We start from the raw sequence: 23,623 nt of genomic DNA, 5'->3' as shown, positions 1-23,623 counted from the left end.
TATGTCAGGCGTAGTCCACTTCGTGGTGCAGCTACAGCCATGCAGAAAATATCAGGTCGTAAAGTTTGTGACGTGTTTATTCGACGCAGAGAAAGAAACAACTAACGCACTGTCTACATATTAAAGTACTCATATCAATTATAAAAATATTTGCACTTATACCCGTAACACCCTCTATGTAAAACAGCCTAATGAGGAATGTGCTAGCTTCCAGAACACAAAGGTAAGGTAAATTCAGATGGAATCCACAGAGCGTTGGTATGAGAAACTGACTAGTTTAGAGCATTTATTAGCTGGTTTTCCCGCTCGTTTTAGCAAAACTAGAGTTAATCCCCGTTCTCTTTATCAGAAAATACGATACACAAAGTACGATCACACGAAGAACAACGGAAGTGGGCGTGCGGTTAAAGGCGCTGCAGTCTCGAACCGCAAGACCGCTACGGTCGCAGGTTCGAATCCTGCTTCGGGCATGGATGTTTGTAATGTCCTTAGGGTAGTTAGGTTTAACTAGCTCTAAGTTCTAGGGGACTAATGACCTCAGCAGTTGAGTCCCATAGTGCTCAGAGCCATTTGAACCATTTGAAGAACAACGTTTACGCGATTCACAAACAGATTCCACACATGACTTCCCTCCTTAGGCTAACTGACGACTGTGCCTACCGGCGAGCCATCTGACCACAGTGTTAAAAATAAAATAAAAGCATGAAAGCTGTGCACTCTGTGCGCAGGAGCGAGGCAGTTGCAGCGTCAGCTGGCCTTATAAGCTGAAGCCGCACTGGGTCTTGTGATGAGACGTGCTGTTTGCGGTTGCAGGTGCACGGGCCGTCACAGCAGCGGCTGGGAGCGCCCGGCCACTGGGCTCCGTGGTCAGCCTGGTCGCCCTGCTCCAGGACCTGCGGCGGCGGCGTCGCCGTGCAGACCAGGGACTGCCGGCCGTGAGTACCCCACTCTGCTCTGTGCTCTGCTCTACTCTACCGTAACACCTCAGCTTCAGTGTTTTTCTTTCACCCTGCGACCACAGTTTCTAATATTCTATGATTTCATCTCACATACATCTATCAGTTTTTGGTTTATTCCTTGTGTTTAAGCTGGAGTATTCTTGTAAATGTACTTGTTGTATTACCACAAAACTCTGTGATGACAAATGTTGCCACGCTGGCATATTTTTCGTCTCTTTCATTCCTTCCCTGTCGCTCCAGATGGAAGAATGTGTGTGGACTGTAAGCCGTCCGAACATCCCATTCTACAGCAAAGTGTTCTTTAAAACGAAAATTTTTAATACAATTTAAAATGAAGAGCAAATAAATGGCTTGAAAGTGTTTTGAAATGTTTGTGTGTGCGTGCGTGTGTGTGTGTGTGTGTGTGTGTGTGTGTGTGTGTGTGTGTGTGTGTGTGTGTATGTGTGTGTGTGTGTGTGTGTGTGTGCCGCGTTAGTGCGTGCGTGCATGCGTGCGAGAGAAAGAGAGAGAGAGAGAGAGAAAGTAGCAAAATGAAGCAGTGCCCAATCACTGAATATTGGATCTGCACTTGGAACAGCGTTAGGGAAAGGAATATCTGAGGTTGTTTAGGGTTTCAGAGTGTGGGTATAAACGAAGATGGAGGGGTGGGGGTCAAATGGGGTATAATGTAGAGAAACGGTTGACTGCGTGGAATTTGGGAAGCAGGTGACAGGGGCTGGGCCTTGGAGTGGAAGAGCGAAGGAGCAGGAAACGGAAGAGATGGAGACAGGGACCCCTGATGTAGCGTCATGTGCCGCGCGGGATTAGCCGAGTGGTCTCTGGCGCTGCAGTCGTGGACTGTGCGACTGGTCCCGGCATGTCCTCGCTCGGGCATGGGGGTGTGTGTTTGTCCTTAGGCTGATTTAGGTTAAGTATTGTGTAATCTTAGGGACTGATGACCTTAGCAGTTAAGTCCCATAAGATTTCACACATCTGTAGCGTCATGTCTGGATCTAGCGGGAAGCGGATTGGGGGGCAAACCGGAGTATGGAGGGAAAAAAAAATCTTGTTTCACAAAGCACTTAGCATCAAGCGCACGATGGTCTGTCGGTTGTTCATATGATTTTGAAAGGCATCCCTGTTGGTTTTTGAACATTTTTGAACGCATTCTAAGCTGATTTCTGAACTAATCATAAGTTGATTTTTGAAACAGTGCATAGTGTGCGTGTTGTTTCTGTCGACGGACTCCCTGTCGCATCTATAAATAAAAAGATTTCTCGCAGACAAAAGGAGAAGGGGCTATACGAGCTGAGCTGAATACAATCGAACGGGTGAATGCCTATCGCTCTTTGTTTATGCGACTGACTGGGTTTGCGAATTATCAGCGCTTTTATAATTATTAGCGGAGTCCATGCATTCGGAATATCAGAGTGGAAATAAACGAATAACAAGAATAAGAATGATTACATGTTAATCTTCTCGGTGAATCCAAGAAAATGAACTTTTGACAGAAATTTTAATCCAGATCGGTACAATACCAAGGGCAAGTAGTACAGTTCCCATTTAGCAACCGCTTATGTTCCGTCCTCGGACTAGAGCGTTAAAACGCGTTGTACAAACACGTAATAACGCCTATCCGGAGAATTAACGCGGGAAAACTAAACTGGTGATTCTGGCAGGGTTAGCGAAGTTAACCGAAGAATAAGTTTCGACAGTGGCAGAAATAGTTACAGAGTTGTGACGAGAAGATTGTTTGTTAGAGCAAGGACGGAGAGGAAATGGGGGCATCATACAAATTATATGGAAGAATATGACAGTTCCAAATTTATATAAAAATTTTGTTCTAATACTTTTCGATCTCATGCTTGAGAAATTGGAGCGTATGAATAAAATGTGAAACTATTTCCTAACGTAAAACATTTTGATTGTAGTAAGCCGAATGCGCATTTGGTATTGGTATTTCGTGAACTATATTCTGTCGTGTTATTTATGTAAATGACCATTTGGGCAAAACAGTCTCCCTTATTTGGCATGTGCTACAATTGTTGCAATATTAGAAAGACCTATTTCGTTTTATCTACCAGTGACAAAGTAGACGTAATCAGATCGAGAAACAACATCAATCTTGGGTACTATTCATATCAACAGCTTTTTGTCAGCTGAAAACTAAAGCACGAAATTTACTAAACGACTTCAACGCACAGAAAACTCTGAAAAATACAGCGAGCGAACCTTTCCAAAAGTTTATTAAATCGTTATTTCGCCACAGACAGCACGAAACACCGCAGAAAACTATTAAATTTAATATCTCTATAACAGTGCCCAAATAACTTTTTTCTGAGGGCTTCCGACTACTTGTTAAGTCGACGCCACGTCGAGTTGCTGCACTGTACTGGTGAAAAAGAGGTCCGACACCATGTTAGGAGATATCCCATGACTTCTATTACCTCAATGCAGAGACACTGAGCAACATATATCCGCAAAGCTTCACCGGATTTTCACCGTGGTTTTACTTTCGCGGCCGATTGGAGGGGCCGGGTCCGCAGCTCGTGGTCGTGCGGTAGCGTTCTCGCTTCCCACGCCCGGGTTCCCGGGTTCGATTCCCGGCGGGGTCAGGGATTTTCTCTGCCTCGTGATGACTGGGTGTTGTGTGATTTCCTTTGGTTAGTTAGGTTTATGTAGTTCTAAGTTCTAGGGGACTGATGACCATAGATGTTAAGTCCCATAGTGCTCAGAACCATTTGGAGGGGCCGGCCCTGTGGCCGAGCGGTTCTAGGCGCTTCAGTCCGGAACCGCGCTGCTGCTACGGTCGCAGGTTGGAATCCTGCCTCGGGCATGGATGTGTGTGATGTCCTTAGGTTAGTTAGGTTTAAATAGTTCTAAGTCTAGGGGACTGATGACCTCAGATGTTAAGTCCCACAGTGCTCAGAGCCATTTTAACCAGTTGAACCGATTGGAATGTCGAAAAAAAATTGTCCTAGTACTTGTGCCGATATTCAAATAGATTATGCATGTTATTTGATATTAAAATAGATACAAAGAGCAAAATAACACGTAAAATTTAATTTACACTTTTATTGGGTCACCCTTACATGGCAGAATCTTTCAACGTGAACTCAGTACAGGTAGGCATGAAGTTGCCACTGGCGCTCTCGTATAATATTAAACACGCTCGTAATACTTCGAATTTGGATTTATCGAAAACGCTTGAGAAGCATCTAATCATGCATTACAATCGCGCGTAACGTGAGCACAACGCTTATGGTGTACGTTTACAGTGTAAACAATTACCTTCTGCTTTGTAACAGACCCCCGCCACGGTACCATCACTGGAAGGCGAAACGGGTGCTGGACTGACATTACTGTGTTACTGTTCTCGGAAGAGATGTACCGTTGAGCCATATGCATTCATCCACACGTAACAAACTGGGAGGTGGAAATCGTTTCTTTGGTACGCCGCGTAACGTCACAGCCTGTCGTTGGGATTAAGCGGTTTCTGCGACGCTGTCCACTCCGTTAGCAGTGGCCGAGGGCCGAAGTGCAGCGGAACCCACAATAAGGCGAGGTGACGAGTGCTCCGTTGTGAGGTAACACGAGGCAGTAATTGGCGCTCGCGTGGGCCGTGTGCGGCGCTACTTTGCTCGTTTGAGTGGCAGCTACGCACGCGAACTGCCGCAGCGGTTCGGCCAGCGCAGCTCGACGGGTACGGCCTAATTGTTCCGAGAAAACGCACCGCTTAACGAGACAATTACGTCAGCAGCGTGGCCAGCGCCGACTGTAGATAGCCCACGCTCACGCGGCGACTATGGCACCAGCCACGCTGCTCAGTCATACCGAACATCTAGCCACGCGTTCTCTGTCTCACAGCTCACGGGAGATAACAGTGAGTGAGCTCACCGAACTAACAGATAATTTACCTCAAATACACCGACGTAAATAAATCGCAACACCAAGAAGGAATTGCGCGACATAAAAGTTGGTTGGCGTGTTTCTACATCTGAAAGATGATGTCTGTTCAGATTTCATACCAGACGCATAAGATTGGCGCTAGAAGCGCCACTATAGGGATGGAAATCAGGTTTGCTTTCAATACACGCTGTGGTGGTCGTGAACGTTCGTTACCTTCGAGTTCATGTTAGTCAAGAATGTCTTTAAGACGCCGATGACGTCATTGTCAACAGCTCGTTGAGTTGGAGCGAGGTCGTGTAATATGGCTACGAGAAGCTGGATGTTCCTTCTGCGGTGCTGCAGAAAGACTGCAGGAGCCTAGCCACGGAACATGATTGCTGGCAGCGCTGGTCCCGAGTATCTACGGTCGCAAGAAGAGCGGGCTATTGACGGCGACATGGCAATGCCGAGAGGGAATACGATCGTGATCGGCGTACGGCTTTGGCGCTTTGTTTTGCATCTGCAGCAGCAGAGTGAGCTGCAGTTGGCACCACATTGACTCAACGAACTGTTACAAACTGGTTACTTCAGTGACAGCTCCGACCCAGACGCGCTGTAACGCGCAAACCACTGTCGCCAAACCAACACCACTTGTGACTTCAGAGCAGGGTGGAGGTCTGTTGTGTTTTCTTATGAAAGTTCTGCCTCGGTGCAAGTGTTGGCCGTGTGTTCGTTAGAAGTGGGCCAGTTGAGGGCCTGCAATCAACATGTACGCGTGCTAGGCACAGTTGACCTACACGTATGGTCTGAGGTGGGATTTCGTATGATCTGCAATCAACTTGTGTGAGTGCTAGACACAATGGATCTACACCTACTGTTATGCTCTGGGGTGTGATTTCGTATGACGGCAGGCGTACTCTCGTGGTTTTCCCACGCGCCCTGACTGCAAATGTGTACGTCAGTCTGTTGATTCGACATGTTGTGCTGCCATTCAAATGATTCAAATGGCTCTAAGCACAGTGTGACTTAACATCTGAGGTCATCAGTCCCCTAGACTTAGAAATACTTAAACCTAACTAACCTAAGGACATCACACACATCCGTGCCCGAGGCAGGATTCGAACCAGCGACCGTAGCAGCAGCGCGATTCCGGACTGAAGCGCCTAGAACCGCTCGGCCGGCCGGCCCTAATACAGAAAGCTTCACCTACATCAACTTTTCCTGAGGAAAATTTTACGTGAAGTGCCTTTTCTAGTTAAATATGAAAAATACAAACATGTCATGAATCTTGCGAAGAAGTTTGTAGCAACCTCAGAAATGTAATTTTCTAATAAGGTGTTCTGTGGCAGATCTGCTACGGATGGTACGTCCAGTTCATTAACTTTCCACGCCTATGGCTGTTATTAGAGTATCCATTTTCTGTTGTTGCAATTCTCAGACTCCAAATCATATTCGGAAACCTTTTAAGTACTACAAGTTGTTGTTTCTTTGGTTGTTTATTTTTGACATCATATTCAAGAAACGAAGCTGTTTGGTGCAAGAGCAAGACAGAGCCAATGTTATAAAATTCAGCAAATACCATAATAAATCTTTGTTTGCTTATGTAATAAGTTATTGCGACGTTTTATGTTCTGTAGTCTTCTTCCGAAATTACAAAAACTACTCGTGAAAATTAAGATTTTTCCGAATTTAGAAACATTTTACAAGGTACAGAATGGTCTTTTAACTAAGGGTAAATAATCTACTCACATTTTAAAGCATTGCAATCAAAAATATCTTGTCAGTACCATATTTAGTCGTTTACATGTTGCATTTCTACCTAACTACACATCACAAACCGAAAACACTTGAAACTAACATAAATATTATTTAGAAGACAAGAAAATTTTTAGACGTTAATGAAATTTAGTTCATATGCAAGTATCACATTTTGTGTCCTAAAAGACTATCTTTATTTGAAGGTATAAGACGGTGCTCGCTCGGCGATGTGTGACTGAACTGTCCACATGTTGTATAAATAATTCTAAGGCTACCTAACATTTTAGTCACCATAAGATTCTGGTCCTGAAGAATTAACAATATTTTACAAATAGCTTTTGTATATTATACAGCACTTAAACGCCTAGAACATTAACAAATGCTGCGCAAAACGCAATCTAATAACTGAAACAAAAAGAACCGTAGAAAAAGACGGGTACTGCTTACGCCGATATCTAGTGCGCCTTCCTTCCTGTGATTATTAACTCAGTCACTGGACTGAAATACGGACGGAAAAACTTCGTATCTTTCTATGTCCACTACCTTAGAGGTACAACACTCTACCCTACATGGGAAAATGTGACGGCAGTAAGATACCCTGAACGTGTGCTCCTTTTTATACAAAATTTTTACCCAAGTAATAATTTATAACGCTGTCTGATCACGGTTTCGTAAACATATTCAAAGAGTAGGGGATGCCTATATTGCGCAACGGAAATAAATGGGTCTCTATATGAACATTTGACTGAATATAACATTACAGTTAGTTCTCTAAGAGTTTCATAATCTGATTAGGTGAACTTATAACTGATCTTCCTTATGCGTAGATAAGTGCTATGGGGTTGTGAGCCTCAGTGTGTTAGCGGAACAGCTGCCCACGCAAGAACGTGAAATATAATAACTGCGTCAAACGTTATCTGATAAACAGCAAGCAGTTTCTAAGTCCCTGCAATACTACTCGCCTTCTGAGCTGTAAAGACATGGAAAGAAACAGGAAAACAATTCTCCTGATTGCAATTTGCACTGATTAATATTTCTGCTGAAGGGAGCTGTCACGCTAAGGTTCTTGATCAAATTGAGTACATATTCGAGAGTGAATGCAGTAACACGTGTGTAATCGAACTTTAACATGGATTTCATTAAATTACAGGGGGAAAAAATATATAGTAGATAGTTTAGCTGAAGTCTTCATTATTTAGACCCAGTTGAAAAGCAACGTCAGATGTAAGAATACAGTTTTCCTACGATGGACCACGTGGTATATAGTGCCAACACATACACTCCTGGAAATGGAAAAAAGAACACATTGACACCGGTGTGTCAGACCCACCATACTTGCTCCTGACACTGCGAGAGGGCTGTACAAGCAATGATCACACGCACGGCACAGCGGACACACCAGGAACCGCGGTGTTGGCCGTCGAATGGCGCTAGCTGCGCAGCATTTGTGCACCGCCGCCGTCAGTGTCAGCCAGTTTGCCGTGGCATACGGAGCTCCATCGCAGTCTTTAACACTGGTAGCATGCCGCGACAGCGTGGACGTGAACCGTATGTGCAGTTGACGGACTTTGAGCGAGGGCGTATAGTGGGCATGCGGGAGGCCGGGTGGACGTACCGCCAAATTGCTCAACACGTGGGGCGTGAGGTCTCCACAGTACATCGATGTTGTCGCCAGTGGTCGGCGGAAGGTGCACGTGCCCGTCGACCTGGGACCGGACCGCAGCGACGCACGGATGCACGCCAAGACCGTAGGATCCTACGCAGTGCCGTAGGGGACCGCACCGCCACTTCCCAGCAAATTAGGGACACTGTTGCTCCTGGGGTATCGGCGAGGACCATTCGCAACCGTCTCCATGAAGCTGGGCTACGGTCCCGCACACCGTTAGGCCGTCTTCCGCTCACGCCCTAACATCGTGCAGCCCGCCTCCAGTGGTGTCGCGACAGGCGTGAATGGAGGGACGAATGGAGACGTGTCGTCTTCAGCGATGAGAGTCGCTTCTGCCTTGGTGCCAATGATGGTCGTATGCGTGTTTGGCGCCGTGCAGGTGAGCGCCACAATCAGGACTGCATACGACCGAGGCACACTGGTCCAACACCCGGCATCATGGTGTGGGGAGCGATCTCCTACACTGGCCGTACACCACTGGTGATCGTCGAGGGGACACTGAATAGTGCACGGTACATCCAAACCGTCATCGAACCCATCGTTCTACCATTCCTAGACCGGCAAGGGAACTTGCTGTTCCAACAGGACAATGCACGTCCGCATGTATCCCGTGCCACCCAACGTGCTCTAGAAGGTGTAAGTCAACTACCCTGGCCAGCAAGATCTCCGGATCTGTCCCCCATTGAGCATGTTTGGGACTGGATGAAGTGTCGTCTCACACGGTCTGCACGTCCAGCACGAACGCTGGTCCAACTGAGGCGCCAGGTGGAAATGGCATGGCAAGCCGTTCCACAGGACTACTTCCAGCATCTCTACGATCGTCTCCATGGGAGAATAGCAGCCTGCATTGCTGCGAAAGGTGGATATACACTGTACTAGTGCCGACATTGTGCATGCTCTGTTGCCTGTGTCTATGTGCCTGTGGTTCTGTCAGTGTGATCATGTGATGTATCTGACCCCAGGAATGTGTCAATAAAGTTTCCCCTTCCTGGGACAATGAATTCACGGTGTTCTTATTTCAATTTCCAGGAGTGTATAAATCATTGAACAACGAAAAATTATGGACACATCAGCAAATCCTGAACACATTTAAATTAACGGTAACGTGATACAGCAAAACGCCTACTGTACGGATATACGAGTAAAAAATCGATATTGTATGACTGCGAACCACCTTTTTTAACAGCAGAAGTGAAATTTGAACGTGAATGAAGGGACATTTAAAGACCTGAAAATACTACGAACAAAGAATTAAGTCGGCGCTTCACAGAAATTCTCGTAGCTCGATGCGTGATAATGGACATCAGAAAATAACAACAGAAGTATCCGGCAACCACGAGCAAGCTGCAGCACGAATCGTCCATAGCAAACTTGGTAGGGGCGGTACGAGGCAGCAGCCAAGATCAACACCAGTAGCAGAGTGCAGAATGCGTTGTCAACCGTTCATCAAGGCTCACAAACGTGCGATAAGACCCGCACATGTCTGTAATTAGACCGTAAACACTACATCCAGAGTAGAGGCTACTAGATATGCCTTCACTCAAATAGTCAAAAGCGGTAATATATGAGGAAGTCAATAACCTGATACAAGACATCTCTGCAGTCGATTTGCGACTTACAATTCGCGTGAGGATGGGTAACTTGAACGAAAAATTTTAACGAATGACTTTCCGTGCCTTGTACTCATACAAAACTGTAGCAAAAGATGGTTGACTTGCTCATTTTTTTTTTTTTTTTTTTTTTTTTTTTTTTTTTTTTTTTTTTTTTTTTTTTGCGCTTCCGATTGGTCCTTGCCGGCAGGGGTGGCCGAGCGGTTCTAGGCGCTACAGTCTGGAACCGCGCGACCGCTATGGTCGTAGGTTCGAATGCTGCCTCGAGCATGGATGTCGGTGATGTCCTTAGGTTAGTTAGGTTTACGTAGTTCTAAGTTCTAGGGGACTGATGACCACAGAAGTTAAGTCCCATAGTGCTCATAGCCATTTGAACCATTTGATTGGTCCTCCTGGTGTGACTACACGAGATGAAAGAGACAACCGGGATGAGTAAATAACAGTATTGGGTAGGACTCTTACTCTCCCCCAGAAAAACTATAATATTACTCGGTTCATTGCTGAGAAGAATTCATCGCTTTGATTTTTCTGTGTGTGGTGGTCGTAGAGGTGAGATAGAGGGGAATGACCGCGGAGCTACCAGTTTTGATCGTTGCTGGTGCTCTATTCGTAGTACGCTCCTGACAATTTTTTTTATAATAACTCGTCCATAGCAGAGCTGAGATGCTACCCTACGTCTCCGTACACAATGTTTTCGATAACACTTGTTTCTATCATGTCTTTGATTACAGAATCACAGAAATCCATGGCACTCCATTGCACATTCCTCGCCGCCAAAGTTGATTGTGTATGCCTCGATGATGCTGTTCTCTGCTGCCGTCGACTCGTATCTGTAGCTGAGGCGGATAATACACGCTTGTTCTGCGCGTCACTGTGACATGTAGCATTGCATGACGGTTTACAGGAGAGTTGTTCCTAGTCCCAAGGGATTTATTATGAACCACAGCACGTCGCCATTTTACATGCAGGGTGAAAACACGTCTTCACATCGTGCTTGTTGAAGAGCCTGGAGAACATGTCTGTGGGAGGTCATAAGTACGGTAGGAACACCAGATCCTTGCCGTCATTTTTCGCGTTTCCTTCTTTCTTCCAGTCTTCTCTCCTGATAGCGTGTTTTATTGGCGTCTCCTTGTAGCTGTTGCTGCGGAATTTTTCAATTCAGAGTGCACGCTCGCCATGTTGTGGATGGCTCGCGTCCTGCACATTAGTGTGCCGATTACCCAGACGCACAGCACCGTCTAGTACGTCTGCTTGAGGCGCAGAATGCCTTAGTGTACCCTCCGGTTATTTTTATAAAAATGTTCGAGGTAGACAAGTAACTGTTCACCTCTACTTAAGTCGACAACTTTTTGTTTTCATGTGTGCTGCTGAGATGCCGCAGTAACCTCAACATGTGTCCTACAGCCTGGTGCCACAACATGTGTCTATAGGTGGAGTTTGGCTCTGTGTGCTTACAAGTGCAGATTCTTCCAAGTGCTTCATGTGCTAGTTGGTGATTACTGGAGCGAGTTGAAAGCCTCATTGCTACCCCATTTACGTGTCTGTAGAAAATTAAAAATAACTAGGTCGAGGGGGGGGGGGCATGTGTTGTAAGTGTTTTACTTCGTTCTTGTCGCGGCTGCTGGGAAAGATTTACTATCCCCTTTATTTGAGTACAAACACCAGTTAGGTCTGTGCAGGTTATGAGTTTGGTGCGCAACAACAACTTCTCACTGGCTGCTGTTAAAAGGATGAACAATGGAAAATACTGCAGGTCCTTAATTGAAGCCCAAGTTGGTTATAATGCTCTGAGAAATCCAATCAAAGACAAACACCAAACATTGAATTCACATCGTAGATCGTCAACTGAAAGGTAGCCATCACTTTCCTAGCAAACATGTAGGGATGGCTATGACACTGATTTGTTGTCTCCGTCTGGGTGCCTTTGTTCCACTCCGGAGACTACTGGATCACGCTGCGTAACATTAGGTGGCGTATGTCCAGCCCGTTGCTGTTAACACTCTGCCTCGTGCCAATATGTGGCGCAGCCGGTTGCGGGAGATCAAACGTACCGGGCGATCAAAGTGCAGCTAGGGGGCAAATGTGGGCTGCAATTACCGTCTGGCGACTAAATACGCCAAAGAGTTTCACCTAGTGTCTTCTACTGGAACTAATTTATTTTTCAGGGAAACCAATTTACGCCTAAATTAGATCCAGTAGAAGCCACCAGGTGAAAATCTGGCGCTGTGCACTGTTTGCATGGCAGTATGACATACACGGTGTCATATGGCAAGCCATAGAGTGAGTGAGCAGTATGGTTATCGAGAAGAGAGACAGTGCGCTATTAGTGAAATTATTTCATATGAACGGCAGAAATTACAGTGCGCGATTGACAGAGTATCGCCTACTAAAAGGTCTGAGGAGAGGCTTCATATCATTTAATGGTTTAGAAAAGATTATAATAAAATTCGAAAACATGAGTGAGCTTGGTGGAATCTCAAAATACAGATTGCGATATAGAAGAGTGGGTCCTCAATTCTTGCATCATTGGTCCTTTGAAGGCTCACGTTTATTTACAATGCACATGATAGCACAAAATAAAATACAATGATCACCAAATATCTCTGAACATAAGACGTTGTTAAATGAAAATAAGCCTTTTTAAATATTAACCACAGCTTGACATAACTACCAATTCTTGCTACCCAAAGAAATCAGTGCCAATAACAAATAAAAAATGAATCATAATAAAACCTCTGTTAAGCAGTAAGTAGGTAAAAGATAACTCTTGCACTATCTTCTTATGTAATTACAGTTATTAGGTTAGGAACTGGTAATTTAGATTAAACACCCAAGCGTGGCAGATCTGACAAATACCGCCGGAACGTCTGGCTCGCGCTTCACGTGACTAAGAGGCGCTGCTAATTAGCACAGCATAGCTGAGCTATAGGCTATAAGAAACACAAATTACGTGAACAACAATCGCCACCTGCTTATGGGATACGGCTATAAGCCCAGAAAATCCATCATAAAATAATGCAGCAAATATTATTCACAAAAAAGCTGCCTAAAGGAAATAGATCTTAAAACACTGGTAAGGGAGTAGAAAAATACAATAATTAACGTCACCCCAAACAATTTAGGCAAACTTTCCACCGAAACTGCCCGGCCAGATGTCTACTTGAATCAGGCAGGTAGAACAAATACATGATTAAGCTTACGCCTCCAAGGTAGTCCGCAGCTCGTAGTCTAGTGCGTAGCGTTACTGCCTCAGAATCACGGGGTCTGGGTTCGATTCCTGGGCACGTCTTGGATTTTTCTCCGCCATCATTCAGAAAAGTGGCGAAAGTGGACAGCGAAACTATTGGGAATTTGTACAAGCGCTGATTACCACGCCGTGGAGCGCCCCAGAGACAAAAATCATCATCAACCCTCCAAGGAAATAGTGACTACACGTTACTAACAGTGGTTCCCTGAATCAGTCTTTAGGCTTGACAACCATATAGAAACTACTTTCAAAGCAAATAAGTGTAAGGTAAAAAAATTACAAAGGTTACAAAACGTTAAAAAAACCTCAAACTCAGCGACGAAGAATTATGCCATACTGCTCATGGGCAAGTTAATAAAAACTGAGTAAAGAATTTCGTTAAACGCTAATGGTCTAACAACAAACCGCCACAAACATGAGGCGACAGATAGGTTTCACTAGTAAACCACTGAATTTGAAAGTGCTACACGGCTTATGGCCAGCTTGATGAAACTGAGTAAAGAATTCGAATAAACACTAAAGGTCAAACAGTAAACAGCCATACACACAAGGCGAAGGATTAGTTTCTTTAGTAAACCATGGAATTTGAAAGTGCTTGCGGTGGGCCGGGCTGTGCTGTCACTATCATTTAAACAATCAGTCCACCTGTCTGGATAGGTTTCAAGTTGTCTGCCCCTTCAATTTGCGATGGTAGATGATGGTTCAGCCGATAAAAGCAGCGTTGACGAAAATTGATTAAATATCTACCACGAAAGGACCACATAACACCTGCCCAAGGGCAGTAGCTGAAAGTCAATTACACTGCCAAGCTTTCGGTGTTCTTGAATGACTCGTTTGTTAAAATGCCTTCAATTTCCTTTAAGTTGGTTTAAACACAGAAAATGACTATTAAGGCCGGATTAAATATCCGAACATCAATTATACAATTTTACTGACAGTCACTGTTACAAGCTCAACACCTGAAAGCAGCCAGAATATATTTAGTCCGGACAGATATTCTGAACGTCCTAAACTGACTGTGACCCGCGACTACTTTACGAGTTAACACATGCAGTCGTTCTGTAGGCTTCTTGTAAAGAAGTGCTCGCCATAATACCTTGTAATCTGTAAGAAATATGCCACGCGGAGTTCATGGACGAATGAAATATTCACAAGCGAATATCTCCTAAAATAAACCACTCACAAAGCTCAAACTTTCACGAAATATTCAGTCCTATTGTCGCTTTTCGTCAGCGACGCGAGAACCAATCAAACGAGCGAATTTCTTGATTTTATTACAAATTTGATCAGCGCGGTTTAACATAACCAATTCCCGAGCAAATATCTCGACTCTTAGATCTGCGGCACAAATTCCTACTCAGGCGCGCGGGAAATTCTGAATTCCTATTGGCTAGTATGTTAAGCGACCAATCAGATTATGTTCAGTACTACTATACTCACAGTATTTCTAATGTCAGCCAATCAGATTACCACAAGTAATTTGGACTAGAAATCCCGTAATTCCGAAAGTAAATAAAATTAAATGAAAACTAAACACGAGATCTTTCCAAAAAATAAATTACTAATAAATTTAATACTCAACGCCCCTTCCGGATGCCTTTTACAAAATCAACCTCACGCAGACATACGTCACAAATTCCCCTATTGCACAACAACTATCATACATTTACATAGTGTGAATAAAATATCACACTCTCACTTTACGTACGTCCTCTATTCGCTCTCTCAGTTTGTCCAAAACACTCATACATGCAAAAACACGATGAAGCACTTTTAGTGGTTCAAATGGCTCTGAGCACTATGGGACTTAACATCTGAGGTCATCAGTCCCCTAGAACTTAGAACTACTTAAACCTAACTAACCTAAGGACGACACACACATCCATGCCCGAGGCAGGATTCGAACCTGCGACCGTAGCGGTCGCGCGGTTCCAGACTGAAGCGCCCAGAACCGCTCGGCCACTTTGGCCGGCGCAAAAGTACTTTTAAATAAGTCTGACGTATGTGGTAACGAAATTAAAGACATTTCTATAAAAGTAGATTATATGAACCTATCCTCTTGGTTGTAGTATCACTTGATACTATAGTTGAATGTGTTACAGTCCCTAACTCAGTTTGACAACGTCATCACGGTTATTAAATGTTTTAAATAAAAATTTAAATTTTCGAAAGTACTGAAGTTTTGATTTGAAATTTTAACGGTATGATCGTTTACCCATAAAATGTGGTACATTAGGTACGGAAAAGATCGATTAATATTTAATAGCACTTCTTCAGATTCTTAGAGAGTATGTGTAACGTATTGCTCGGCCCAGTATCCAGCGTCAGCTGTGCCAGCGTGAGAACCTACATCCCTCTCCTCCCGGCTCCACGGCAAGCTACGCTTTCAATGCAAGGTCTCAGTGGTACACTTCATCGCCAACACAGGGACAGTCACTAATTTCCTCTCAAAATATCCACCAATGAAACAAATCCAAAAGTACAACAGCGTTGCGGTCAACATTAATCACAATAAATTAAAATGTTCCAGTGATCCATAAGGCAGCAACAGCATAGGCACAGAGATCGGAGTGCGAGCAATACTGACCACAAAATTTTCCAGCAATGGTCCTTCAATACGCGGAAACGATGCGGGCAAAACTGCAACAAGCGTCCATGCCCGGGCCAGCATGGATAAACAGGGAGGTGCAAATCCACTGAAAGTCGTAGGAGGATACCGTCGATTACGCAGTGTGATTGTCACTACCCAAAGGAGCGACAAGTCGATTCCGGCACAAACAGAACTAACTGCGGAAGGAACCGCTGCGCGCGGAAACCCACGCGGAATTCCTTACGCCCCGCCCCTGCAGCCCGTTCTCACCACACAGCCCACTGACGGCCTATTTTAGATTCTCTGAGCCAGAAAATCATTTACGAATACTGCAAGTTGAATTCGGAAGTTGAATTCGCGCCCCCTGTCGGCCGCCAGTGAAAGAAGGTACCGGGAAGTCAGAGATAAAATGAACTGTAGTCTCCATGGCACACTTGTGGCACCTGGAAGAGGATGGCGCCCCACCGCGATGAAAGTTATTGACGAGGTTGCCATTGCCGTAACCGACAGCGCAGCGCGTGCTCTGGGTAGTGTTGTTACTCGTAGAGTGTCACGAGGTTTGTCCATCCCTTGGCCAAAAGTACGGAGAGTACTTCACACTGGTAAGTGCATAAGATCCAGATGGTGCAGCAACTGAAACCTCATTATCCGCAGCAACGTTCTTGAACTTAGTCTCCGTTACCTGGCACAGGTCGGAGTTGATGTCATCTGGCCGGGCAATAATGAATGGACTGACGAGACACATTTCAGGCTACAGTATACAGTGAATACACAGAACTGCCGAACTTGATGCACCGTTAAAGAGCATGTTGTACACGAAGAGCCAGTCCCCTCGCTGTGTGTGACTGTGTGGTGTGGATTCGTAAACACCTTTATTCTCGGTCTGTTCTTCTTTGAAGACAGTGGACCCGGCAGGCGGTGCACCGTGACACCTCCACGTTATTGAGACTTCCTTGTATAGCAAGTGATTCCTGCTTTGGAAGTGCGCAACTGTGTGGAAACCACTGTTATTTTGCAAGATGGGGAAACACCTTGTGTCGCACACCCTGTGAAACTTGGGTTAATGCAGCCCCCCACAAACGTGTTAACTCCAGAGGTTACCAGATACGTGCATGGCCTGCAAAATCTGAATCTATCTGAGGTTTTAACCTGGGGATATCTAAGAGAATACGTTTACCAGGAACATGTTTGGCTTCTTCCTGAACTGAAAGCCAATGTATAGGAACACGCTGCTCTGAATCCACTGGAACTGCTGCGAGCAAGTGTCAAACAAGTCATTTTACGGGAACAATATCTCGTCGACGTCTCCAGTGTTCATATTGAACAAATTGTACAAGCAGCGGTTTATTATAAAATCAACATTATGCATTTCTCACTTGCTTGTCCATTACATATGGGGACATTTCTACACGTCTCTCTTGCATTCACAGCACCCGACTTGCCGCTGGTGGCCAAAATTGGAACCAGTTTTTTTCCAGGGTAAATCGGTTCGGTGCTTCTACATTTGTTGGGAGTCTTCTAGTAGCACCTACATGAAAACGACGTCAAAGCTCACTAGCATTTCACCGTTGTCCAAATGCGTATCTCAGAGCACACATTATATTTGGCTACATGAATGCACGCGATTCTCTTTATGTACCTCGACAGGTATCATAAGACAGAGAGAAAAGTAATGTTATGAAAGATCGTTGACAGCTGTAGCTAGAAGTCGATGTTCTACAGCCATGAAATAGGGTTTGTTTGTTAATGAGTTTGAATAAGCTTTAAAAAGCATCTGCTAAAAACGAATGCACTGCTTTGGAGAATAATGAGTTCATGTTGCAGCGTGTATAAGCGAAAAAAGTGACACCAATGGAAAAACTGCTAATTACTTTGTAAAATACGTGTCGGATTTGCTTACAGTCGCGCTGCATCCCTCATTAACTGAAATATCGTCGTTTTATCCCTTTTTCCTCTTACTCCTTTTATTGGCCCCCAAACAAAATTTTAAATCTCGGTAACCCTTCATTAAACAATTTACTACTTTTTGTAATCATTTCTGCGTGCCACTATATTTATTGGGAAACCTGATTACTTTTTACAGTACGATAGCTAATATTCGTTTAAACTCGTTGTAGTGAGATCGTTAGTAGATTGGTCGCGACAACATTGACGGAAGCTTATCGAATGATACAAAAATTTTAGTTATTGTTTTGTAGGCTTCGTTCGGGGGACACTAATTTTGACATTTTCGCGTCTATAGTGGACATTACATGTGACAACATGTATCTTTTTTTTAAATTTCTGAGGTTCTCATGACTGGCATGTCGAATTCTGATCTGTATGACTGTCGCACTGAACCAATAAAACACAAAAAATATTGGGACTATCGCACTGAACCAATAAAACACAAAAAATATTGGCTAATGAAACAGAACAGTTACTAAATTCTAAAACTGGTCGCCGACATTTACGAGCACATTCTACATTATATTATTACTTCAACGCTTCTTTACACATTTCTTTATGCCAATACTGCATACATAGTTGGGATTTACTTAAACACTTTGTGTCAGTTAGTAATAAAAGAAGCAAATATGATTATGAATGTGTGAATGATTTCTGTCTCCTCTTGACATAGGAATACTGAATACAATCAGTGTGACACACCACAACGTCTCAAATTTTGCTACGTAGTTTGTTTGCCTAGAATCAAGAGGAGGAGAGGAGGAGATTAGTGTTTTAACGTCCCGTCGACAACGAGGTCATTAGAGACGGAGCGCAAGCTCGGGTGAGGGAAGGATGGGGAAGGAAATCGGCCGTGCCCTTTCAGAGGAACCATCCCGGCATTTGCCTGAAGCGATTTAGGAAAATCACGGAAAACCTAAATCAGGATGGCCGGAGACGGGATTGAACCGTCGTCCTCCCGAATGCGAGTCCAGTGTGCTAACCACTGCGCCACCTCGCTCGGTTAGAATCAAGATATCTGCCTTTTATCTCATGCGTGTTTTGATCGGACTGTGACTTCATTTCACCATCATATCACAGGAAATTTGCTTGTTAACGCTTTGTAAGTAGTTATTGTGTCACTAAATCGACCACATTAATCCCTGTGGTTACGTAAGTCTAACTAGAGGTGCTATTCTTCGATAAACAGTCTTTAAGGGTGACTTGACAGCTCCTCTTCCAAGAGTGTATCCATAGTCTAAGTTGGTGTGGGGAAACTTTAAATTCGCAGTGAATGGCCTAAAAGTTCTGAGATTTCACAGCAAATGGCTTGATTACCTCAGCCACTAGTCGATACCCATTACTTCTGCAGGCTTTCTCCAAAGCAATAGTAGACTGAGCCCTGTGTTTCAATTGCAGGGAAGGATGCGCATTCTGTTTTTGAAGACTGTTCTTTCTAGAATGAGAGTATACATCGTCTCTCGACAGTAACTGTAGCTTTCAGACGAATACTGTAACTCAGACGGTCAGTAGCGAGGCATGTACAAGTAGAAGACATGGTCTATGAAATATAGTACAGGTTAATATGCAGAACAATACGTAAATTGATGAAACTAGCGACGGACTCAAATGTTAATGCTTTGATCCGTTCAGACAACGTTCTCAACACATATCAGCACTTATGAACACAAAAATATTATCTTACTATTTGATACGAATGAGTTTGGCAAAGATTCCTTTGTAATATCTTCCTGTAGGTGGCCATCTCTGTGCATTACTTTTTTGAAGATGACTTGGAAAATCGAAAATTCTGTGTACAGCTTTGTAATACAGTCACATTTTCTCGCACTTCACACAGAAATGTTCCTTCAAAAAGTGAAGAACTAAAGCCAGTACCGTTTGTCACAATCAACTTTTCTCTTGTAATAGTAATAACCAATTTCTTCGTCAGCAAGTTGTCGTTAATGGAATGTATGGTGAAATAATAGATTCAAACATTCCCGTAAAGTTAATTAAGTGCGACTTCTTTCTGTGTTGTATAAGACAGATGTACAAAATAGTAATAGAATATTTTCAACATTACACACTTGTAATAAGAAACACTCCCTGTTTTATTGCTCATGTACCTGAAATTACACGCTGCGCAAACCATAGGCAGAATTTTGGAAAGAAATTCGGTAATTAAGAGACCCAGGACCTGGGTTTGAGTCCCGCTCCGGCACACAGTTTTAATCTGCCATGAAGTTCCATATCAGCGTGCACACCGCTGCACAGTGAATATTCATGGTGGAATTCGTTAACTGCTTATTGTTCAGACACGTCCTCTCCCGCTTTCGAATCAGTAGAAGACTGCCTTCGCAAATCATGGCAGCTAATAGTACAATGCGGCACTGCTTAACTTTGTAAAGGATTACCAATGGGATCTCCAGTGCCTGGAACCATAGCAAACATTTGATCATTATCGACGGGAATCTTTCTGGAGAGCACAACCACTACGTGAAATCGCTGCAAACACTGTCTAGGACGCCGCCAGCTGAGAAACAGAATCTGGTATGTAGGTCGCATTAAACTTAGTCTCAAAGCAAGCATGAAACACGACGGAAAAAGTGTTGAAGAAGTGCGAGGTGGGAGACCGCTGTTGTTTTTAGCGTTGCCCAACTACCACAGAGCGCATAAAATATGCATCGCATTCCACGTCCCGCCAGTCGTTTTATACTTCATTAATTCAGCAGCCGTGAGCAAAACGCATTATGCATTCCACGTCGCTAATTGAGTTAGAGAACTACTTTACAAGAAGCGGCGCCGGGGCGCGCTCGCACGGCCGGGAATCGCTCACCGCCTAATGGCTCGCGGCGCCCCATTATTTCCGGTCGCGTGAGAAATTGCGGCCCACGTCAGCGGCTCGCTCGTCTCGTCCCACAAATTAATACTTCGCCACCACCCTTTCACACCTGTTCGGGACGGAGTGCCAGCCAACGCCCACATAAATTCTAGCCTCAGCGTTATATTTATGCGTTCTCTCTTTCAAGCATGACGAGTGTCCTTTTTTTTGTTTTTTTTTTTTTACATTTTTTTACCACTGAGGATCAAAATACGGTCTTCACCTTCCAAAGTTAATTTATTTGAACAGATTTCTGAAAACAGATCACTAAGAAATAGGCAGTGGTGTGAAAATATTGACAGGTTATGGGGCCCCTGATGGTTAGCTACGCGTGGTTGTTTATCGCGTTTGAGGCTATCTCACAATAAAATTCCAGTAGGAGCAGTTGAAAGTGGGCTTGATCGTAACTGGAAGCACTGTACTGTTCTCCAGCAACTACGAAACATGGTCCAACATTGACATATTGCGTCTTGACCCTTCCATGGCTTTAAAAAAAAAAAAAGATTCTTCACGACGTGCCAATCTCTTAACCTTAGAGAACACTTACGCCCAAATGTCTTCCATTGTTAGCTGTAGCCGGCCGGTGTGGAACCGCGTGACCTCTACGGTCGCAGGTTCGAATCCTGCCTCGGGCATGGATGTGTGTGATGTCCTTAGGTTAGTTAGGTTTAAGAAGTTCTAGGGGACTGATGACCACAGATGTTAAGTCCCATAGTGCTCAGAGCCATTTGGACTATTTGTTAGTTGTATTTATTATAATTCCCCCTACAAGATTTGCACTTCATGCCAGCTTTTAGTAGCGTGTCGTCCATAATGACGTGCTTGTTGAGGGTTGCAACTGAATCGACAATTTACAAGCACTACTGGTACACTGCTTTATTCACTTAGCGGTTCAATCGTCATGCCATCGTTACCAATTGGGTAGTCGGCACTGACAAGCAAATGGAGTTCGCGTAAATAAAATATACAGGGTGTAAATTTTAAGTTGACAAACCAGAATAACTCGAAAAATAAGCTTCACACGAAAAAATGTGTAGAATCCAAAGTTGATAATTTTCGAGGGGGACATCTGCTGGTGCTAAAATGAGCCCACCACCCCAGTCCGCTGGGGGGTGTGGTGGGAGACAGCTTTACAATTTCAAATGGGAACGTGCGGGATTGGCCGAGCGGTCTTAGGCGCTACAGTCATGGATTGTGAGGCTGGTCCCGGCAGAGGTTCGAGTCGTCCCACGGGCATGGGTGTGTGTGTTTGTCCTTAGGATAATTTAGGTTAAGTAGTATGTAAGCTTAGTGAATGATGACCTTAGCAGTTAAGTCCCATAAGATTTCACACATATTTGAACATTTTTTCAAATGGGAACCCCCATTTTTTTATTGCAGTATCAGATTCTACACAAAAAACCACTTACATTTTGTCTTAAACATATCTTTTCATTCTTGGTAGTTGGCGCTGTAATTCAAGAAAATCCATGTTCTCATTCTTGCGTGGAAACTGGTTACGGATAAATAAAAAATACTTAAGTAGGATGTTTGGTAAGTTAGTTAGCCAGTCAGATGATTTGTTTGATAATTAAAAATTGTGTGGCGTCATGACCACGAAACACACAAAACTTATCCGAATCTGTGGAAAAAATTAATATTTGGGTCAAAATTTTTAAAACTCTAATTCCTCTCTCTCAAACTCCACCCCATGGGGAGAGAGGGAGAGTTTTAGTTTTAGCGAATCAAAATTTATGAAGTAAATAACGACTGAGGTGGAGGGCTAATTTTAGCCTCGAAAATAATCAACTTTGGATTCTACACATTTTTTCGTGTAAAGCTTATTTTTCGAGTTATTCTGGTTTGTCAACTTAAAATTTACTCCTTGTATTACCCTAGATGTGCATAAAAGACGACACGTAACTTCCCGGCCACAGCGCTCTCTGCCAAACAGAAGATACGTGTTTATGTCAAACCAGACTCAACGGTGTAAAAGTATCTTCTCCAGATGATAATAATAGCTTGACCATTTAACGCGCAAAGGTTGTAAAAATGAACATAAAAGTAACTGAAACAATATACCAATAAGTCTTGTATTTTACGGAAGTTATCCCCTGCTATATTAATATACAGAGTGTTTATAATTTAGTTATACAAAAGTAACCTTAATTGTAAAAAGGTAAATAACTTATAGAAACTTTTGATGCAGCACTAAATGCAGTAAAACTTAAAGTTTTATTCCCGTCTAACACTGTTAGTTTCCGACGTTCCCTCTAGGTGGCATGCGTTAATGAGTCATTCCAACAGCCATCGTGGAGTCCTGTAACGGCGCAGAGAGTGCGCAGTGTTCCAATTTGTAGGATTTGGATGACAGGCGTTTCCGTATTACCTTCCACACTGTCACAAAAGGTATATTCAACTGTAAGCTTGCACGTTTTGTTGATTTACCCGGGCTACGAATATAAGACTGACAAACTTGTTCAGTTGCTGCTTCAGATCCTGCTGGCCCACCCTGATCTGGCGTCCTATGAGACATACAGTCAGTGTCGGCGAAACGATGGTACCAGTTGCTAACAGTTTTGCAAAGAACACATGCTGTGCTGGGGAGCGATCATTTTAGTTGGAAATGAACACACTTCGTACGCAGCGATCACAGTTTAATCAGTTTTGTTGTTCCAATATGAGAACTTTCAACAGTCTTACGGTGCCATCATCTGATCTTATGGAACTTGCTATAAATTGGCACGCAGTATTACATGAAGACGAAGCACAAAAAGGCACTTCCCACGTACATATATCACGATAAAAAACCAATTGATAAAATGCACACAGTTGATAAAATTCACACATTTGGTACAATTCTCGTATCATCCATGCATGTGGGCGGTGGACATGACTCAGGCATGGATGGTACGAGAATTTTATCAGATGTCTGCATGTTGTCAACTGTGTTCTCTTTATGAACTGGATTTTTATCAAGATATGTGTACGTGGGGAGTGACTTAGATGCTTGACTTCATGCAAGGAAACATGGAAATTTCATTACAAGTTCCATAAGATCAGCTGACGGCAGCGTAAGAGTGCTGAAAGCGGCCATCTTGGAATAATAAAAGTGTCTGCACCGTTATCAAGATGTACGA

At 43.8% G+C, this 23,623-nt stretch overlaps 1 protein-coding gene across 1 annotated transcript in view; it reads left to right on the top strand.

Moving 5' to 3' along the window:
• LOC124616457 (thrombospondin type-1 domain-containing protein 4-like) overlaps window positions 1–23,623 on the top strand; it is a 132,724-nt gene that overhangs the window by 27,836 nt on the left and 81,265 nt on the right. Inside the window, exon 3 of the mRNA XM_047144766.1 lies at window positions 814–935. Coding sequence (XP_047000722.1) covers window positions 814–935 — 122 coding nt within the window. The remainder of the gene's footprint in view (window positions 1–813; window positions 936–23,623) is intronic.

Source organism: Schistocerca americana, chromosome 5, assembly GCF_021461395.2.
Source record: "Schistocerca americana isolate TAMUIC-IGC-003095 chromosome 5, iqSchAmer2.1, whole genome shotgun sequence".
Lineage (NCBI taxonomy): Eukaryota > Metazoa > Arthropoda > Insecta > Orthoptera > Acrididae > Schistocerca > Schistocerca americana.
The sequence above is the reverse complement of the archived record's forward strand: the minus strand, read 5'-3'. Positions and strand labels throughout refer to the sequence as shown.